The following is a 6,113-nucleotide window of genomic DNA, read 5'->3' on the forward strand; positions in this document are numbered from 1 at the left end:
TACACAGTGTGTAGTATGACCAGTACACAGTGTGTAGTATGACCAGTACACAGTGTGTAGTATGACCAGTACACAGTGTGTAGTATGGCCAGTACACAGTGTGTAGTATGACCAGTACACAGTGTGTAGTATGGCCAGTACACAGTGTGTAGTATGACCAGTACACAGTGTGTAGTATGGCCAGTACACAGTGTGTAGTATGGCCAGTACACAGTGTGTAGTATGACCAGTACACAGTGTGTAGTATGATCAGTACACAGTGTGTAGTATGGCCAGTACACAGTGTGTAGTATGGCCAGTACACAGTGTGTAGTATGGCCAGTACACAGTGTGTAGTATGGCCAGTACACAGTGTGTAGTATGGCCAGTACACAGTGTGTAGTATGGCCAGTACACAGTGTGTAGTATGACCAGTACACAGTGTGTAGTATGACCAGTACACAGTGTGTAGTATGGCCAGTACACAGTGTGTAGTATGGCCAGTACACAGTGTGTAGTATGGCCAGTACACAGTGTGTAGTATGACCAGTACACAGTGTGTAGTATGGCCAGTGTGTAGTTTCAGTAAGTACACAGTGTGTAGTTTCAGTAAGTACACAGTGTGTAGTTTTAGTAAGTACACAGTGTGTAGTTTCAGTAAGTAGTCTAGTAGGCAGAACACGACCAGAGAGTCACGCCCTCTGCTGACTAAGTAGTGCTGGAGATGGTGACCAGCAACAGTTACACAACCAACGTGTTGTTACTAGGTCGACGCCGCAACGTGTGTGTGTGTGTGTGTGTGTGTGTGTGTGTGTGTGTGTGTGTGTGTGGACACAGAGTCAGAACAAGCTCCACAGTACATGGGTTGACAGGTTCAGGCAGATCTGCTTCAGATCTAAAGACATGACATGTGTGATCACTAAACAGAATGTCTTTACAATTCCTCACATACTCACATGGTGCTCAAACCATCCTTCAAACAACATCATGATTTAGCAGGTCATAGCAGGTCATAGCAGGTCATAGCAGGTCATAGCAGGTCATAGCAGGTCATAGCAGGTCAATATTTATATTTCTTAAGTTCTTTCACACAGAGTCTACAACTTCTAGACATTTACAGTCAAATTTAAATACAACTTTTTAGATTTTCAACATTGCAGAACCAATTTTAAAGACTATAAATTATTGGCACCCCCGTAACTAATACACTGCCTTTGGCCAAGATTACCGGAGACAAACGTTTCTTGTAGCCATTTAGCTTGCTCTACTTTTCCACTGACAATTTGGCTCACAATTTGGCTGACAATTTGGCTGACAATTTGGCTGACAATTTGGCTCACAATTTGGCTCACAATTTGGCTCACTTAAATTCTTCCCATGTTTGAGGCGTGTGCCCATCAGCCACTGCTGTTTTTAGTTCTCGCCATACGTTTCGGATGTTATTCAGATCTGGACTCTGTGCACAACAGTCCAGCCTGTCTTCTTGAACAGTTCCCGAGTGCTTTTCGACGTGTGTGTGTTTTAGGGGTTGTATTTAAACAGTGGAGGTTGAACATGAGTATTGGAAAATGAGCTCACCTGTAGTTGTCCTTAGTCAAACAGATTTCAGAACGCAGCCAGGATACCGTCGGTAGCCTTGAACCCTTTAGAAACAGGTATTTCAAAGTCCTTGATGGCTGATCCCACAGACAGAATTCAAGTCATAAAATACTTCTATAGTCTTATTCTTTGGAACAGAGGTCTATAGGCTCTCTGGGGAGGTGTTGCTGCTTCACAGACCGGTACTGTTGATGGTCAGTTGCATAGGTCAGGTGGTAAATAAGGACTATGGGTTGTCTGTCTGGCAAAGGTTCTCAGGTGGAAGGTCGCTGTTTGGATGGGCAGTTGGTCAGGTTTCCTGGTCGCTGTGTTTCTTGACAGGTGGGCGTGTCCAGGTCCTGCGGGTGGCAGGGCTCTTCCTGGTGCAAGGGGTGGGTGTGGCCTGGGTCATGTGGACACAGCGGTGGGCGTGTCCGTCACAGCGTGTGCAGTGACAGCGACGGGACTCTGGGTAGTAGAGCACGTTGTTGACGTGCAGCGGGCAGCCTGGCACGCGGGCAGGATGGTAGACCAGGGAGTGGGGCATGCAGCCACGCTGGATCAGGTAACTCTTACCCACACGCCCCTTCACGTTGGTGTCCTGACACAGAAGGGGTCAAAGGTTAGAGATCAGGGAAAAGGGGTCAAGAGAGAGACTCATCTCTCAGCAAATCTCACTCTGCTCTCACCCACAGGTCCTGTTTAAATACTTTGATAGGAAGGAAGGAAGAAATGGAAATGGAAGGAAGGAAGAAATGGAAGGAATGAGAAATGAAAAATGGAAGGAATGAGAAATTAAGGAATGAATGAATGAATGAATGAGATAAATTAAGGTATGAAGGTATGAATGAATATTAAGGTGTCTAACCTGTGTGTGGCAGAAGCCACTGCAGATGGTGGTGTTGACGGCGATACACTGAGAACAACCTCTCTTCTCTATGAGCAGCGTGTAGTTTTCCATCATACACACACTCACACCTCCACCCAGCCACACAAACAGCAGCACCCACGTCAACGCATACATACTGGGACACAACACCTTACACGTACGCTAGAAGATAATTTAGTTGTACCGTGTCTCTCCAATATGATTTGACTATAACATCTTTCTCTCTTTCTCTTTCTTTCTTTTTCTCTCTCTCTCTCTCTCTCTCTTTTTCTCTCTTTTTCTCTCTCTCTCTCTCTCTCTCTTTTTCTCTCTCTCTCTCTCTCTTTCTGTCTCTTTGTCTCTCTTTCTCTCTCTCTCTTTCTCTGCAGTGATGGGGAACTCTCTTCTCTCCTATTTCTGTTCCAGCGTTTGTTTGCTCTCTCCTCTGTGGATCTCAAGTCAGTGGATAATCTTTGAGTGGTGCTGTTAGGGTCCTGAGAGGGTCTTGTAGTGTCTGGTAGGGTCCAGATAGGCTCTGATAGGCTCTGGTTGGGGCCGGTCCCTCCCTCCTCTTAATCCTCCTGAATCCACCTTGATCTTCTGGGTGTGTTATCAGCCCCAACAGACAGCCGGAAGGGTCTGCTTCTCTCACTGCCCTCCCAGACACAACCACCTGTCCTGCACACAGACAACGTGCTCACACGGTGTGTGTTTGTGCATGCGTGTACGAGTGTGTGCCAGGGGTCGACATAACCTCAGGGATTGCGGTTGTGTGATGGGGGGGTGTTGTTAGGTAAGGACTCAGCAGTGTGATGGGGGTGTTGTTAGGTAAGGACTCAGCAGTGTGATGGGGGGTATTGTTAGGTAAGGACTCAGCAGTGTGATGGGGGGTGTGTTAGGTAAGGACTCAGCAGTGTGATGGGGATGTGTTGTTAGGTAAAGACTCAGCAGTGTGATGGGGGTGTTGTTAGGTAAGGACTCAGCAGTGTGATGGGGGGTATTGTTAGGTAAGGACTCAGCAGTGTGATGGGGGGTGTGTTAGGTAAGGACTCAGCAGTGTGATGGGGGGGTGTGTTGTTAGGTAAGGACTCAGCAGTGTGATGGGGGGGGGTATTGTTAGGTAAGGACTCAGCAGTGTGATGGGGGGGGGGGGGTGTTAGGTAAGGACTCAGCAGTGTGATGGGGGGGTGTAAGTGACTCAGCAGTGTGGGGGTGTTGTTAGGTAAGGACTCAGCAGTGTGATGGGGGGTGTTGTTAGGTAAGGACTCAGCAGTGTGATGGGGGGGTGTTGTTAGGTAAGGACTCAGCAGTGTGATGGGGGTGTTGTAAGGTAAGGACTCAGCAGTGTGATGGGGGGTGTTAGGTAATGACTCAGCAGTGTGATGGGGGGTGTTAGGTAAGGACTCAGCAGTGTGATGGGGGGGTGTTAGGTAAGGACTCAGCAGTGTGATAGGGGTGTTGTTAGGTAAGGACTCAGCAGTGTGATGGGGGGTGTTGTTAGGTAAGGACTCAGCAGTGTGATGGGGGAGTGTTGTTAGGTAAGGACTCAGCAGTGTGATGGGGGTGTTGTAAGGTAAGGACTCAGCAGTGTGATGGGGGGTGTTAGGTAATGACTCAGCAGTGTGATGGGGGGTGTTAGGTAAGGACTCAGCAGTGTGATGGGGGTGTTGTTAGGTAAGGACTCAGCAGTGTGATGGGGGTGTTGTTAGGTAAGGACTCAGCAGTGTGATGGGGGGGTGTTGTTAGGTAAGGACTCAGCAGTGTGATGGGGGGTGTTAGGTAAGGACTCAGCAGTGTGATGGGGGGGTGTTAGGTAAGGACTCAGCAGTGTGATGGGGGGTGTTGTTAGATAAGGACTCAGCCGTGTGATGGGGGTGTTGTTAGGTAAGGACTCAGCAGTGTGATGAGGGTGGTGTTAGGTAAGGACTCAGCAGTGTGATGGGGGGGGGGGTGTTGTAAGGTAAGGACTCAGCAGTGTGATGGGGGGGTGTTGTTAGGTAAGGACTCAGCAGTGTGATGGGGGTGTTGTTAGGTAAGGACTCAGCAGTGTGATGGGGGGTGTTGTTAGGTAAGGACTCAGCAGTGTGATGGGGGGTGTTGTTAGGTAAGGACTCAGCAGTGTGACGGGGGTGGTGTTAGGTAAGGACTCAGCAGTGTGATGGGGGGGTGGTGTTAGGTAAGGACTCAGCAGTGTGATGGGGGTGTTGTTAGGTAAGGACTCAGCAGTGTGATCGGGGTGGTGTTAGGTAAGGACTCAGCAGTGTGATGGGGGTGGTGTTGGGTAAGGACTCAGCAGTGTGATGGGGTGTGTTAGGTAAGGACTCAGCAGTGTGATGGGGGTGGTGTTTGGTAAGGAGTCAGCAGTGTGATGGGGGTGTTGTTAGGTAAGGACTCAGCAGTGTGATGGTGGTGTTGTTAGGTAAGGACTCAGCAGTGTGATGGGGGGTGTTAGGTAACGACTCAGCAGTGTGATGGGGGTGGCGTTGTTGTTAGGTAAGGACTCAGCAGTGTGATGGGGGGGGGGCGTTGTTGTTAGGTAAGGACTCAGCAGTGTGATGGGGGGTTGTTGTTTGGTAAGGACAGTGTGATGGGGGGGGGGACACGCTTTATTGTACAACCATCACCACAACAACAACAACAGCCTTTATCGATGTCAGATTGGATTCCAACTCTGTTAAAATATACAGCCACGTGTTAGTTATACAACTAGCCTTATACAATGGATAGTCTTCCTTCTACTGGTTCCTTCTTGTACAACTGACCAGGTTACTTAACTGTTCAGAAGGCTTCAATATGTAGGACGGATAACCAGTATTTTGAAATGAGATCACAACATGAACATGTACAGTACACTGTGTGTGTGTGTGTCTGTGTTTTTATTTCACCTTTATTTAACCAGGTAGAACAGAAGACAACAAGTTCTCATTTACAACTGCGACCTGGCCAAGAACAAAGCAAAGCAGTGAGACACAAACAACAACACAGAGTTACACATAAACAAACAAAGAACACAATAGAAAAATCTATGTTCCGTGTGTGCAAATGACGAGTAGGGATGTAAGGCAATAAATAGGCCACAGAGGCGAAATAATTACAATTTAGCATTAACACTGAAGTGATGGAAGTGATAGAAGTGCAGATGATGATGTCAAAGTAGAGATACTGGGGTGCAAAAGAGCAAGAGGATAAATAACAATATGGGGATGAGGTAGTTGGGTGGGCTGTTTACAGATGGGCTATGTACAGGTACAGTGATCGGTAAGCTACTCTGACAGCTGATGCTTAAAGTTAGAGAGGGAGATATAAGACCCCAGCTTCAGTGATTTTTTTTTTTTGCAATTCTTTCCAGTCATTGGCAGCAGAGAACTGGAAGGAAAGGTGACCAAAGGAAGTTTTTTGGCTTTGGGGATGACCAGTGAAATATACCTGCTGGAGTGCGTGCTACAGGTGGGTGTTGTTATGGTGACCAGTGAGTTAAGGCGGGGCTTTACCTAGCAAAGACTTATAGATGACCTGGCGCCAGTGGGTTTGGCGACGAATATGTAGTGAGGGCCAGCCAACGAGAGCATACAGGTCGCAGTGGTGGGTAGTATATGGGGCTTCGGTGACAAAACGGATGGCACTGTGATAGACTGCATCCAATTTGCTGAGTAGAGTGTTGGGGGCTATTTTGTAAATGACATCGCCG

The 6,113-nt window shown here is 47.9% G+C and overlaps 1 protein-coding gene across 1 annotated transcript; it reads right to left on the reverse strand.

Moving 5' to 3' along the window:
• Positions 1-1,867: 1,867 nt before the first annotated feature.
• Positions 1,868-2,581, reverse strand: LOC139395954 (thyrotropin subunit beta-like). Its single transcript, XM_071143268.1, has 2 exons — positions 2,426-2,581; positions 1,868-2,158 (listed from the first exon to the last, which is right to left on the reverse strand). Exons 1-2 carry the CDS (start codon positions 2,579-2,581, stop codon positions 1,868-1,870), a joined length of 447 nt encoding a protein of 148 aa, XP_070999369.1.
• Positions 2,582-6,113: the final 3,532 nt, after the last annotated feature.

The sequence above is a fragment of the Oncorhynchus clarkii genome, unplaced genomic scaffold (genome assembly GCF_045791955.1).
Source record: "Oncorhynchus clarkii lewisi isolate Uvic-CL-2024 unplaced genomic scaffold, UVic_Ocla_1.0 unplaced_contig_7256_pilon_pilon, whole genome shotgun sequence".
In the NCBI taxonomy this organism is placed as follows: domain Eukaryota; kingdom Metazoa; phylum Chordata; class Actinopteri; order Salmoniformes; family Salmonidae; genus Oncorhynchus; species Oncorhynchus clarkii.

Bases quoted from the DNA above. Each gene is read 5' to 3' on its own strand.
- LOC139395954 (XM_071143268.1), bottom strand. From the start codon at position 2,581: ATGTATGCGTTGACGTGGGTGCTGCTGTTTGTGTGGCTGGGTGGAGGT. The intron at 2,159-2,425 runs GTTAGACACCTT...CTTCTGTGTCAG, and splicing joins GTGGCTTCTGCCACACACAG to GACACCAACGTGAAGGGGCG.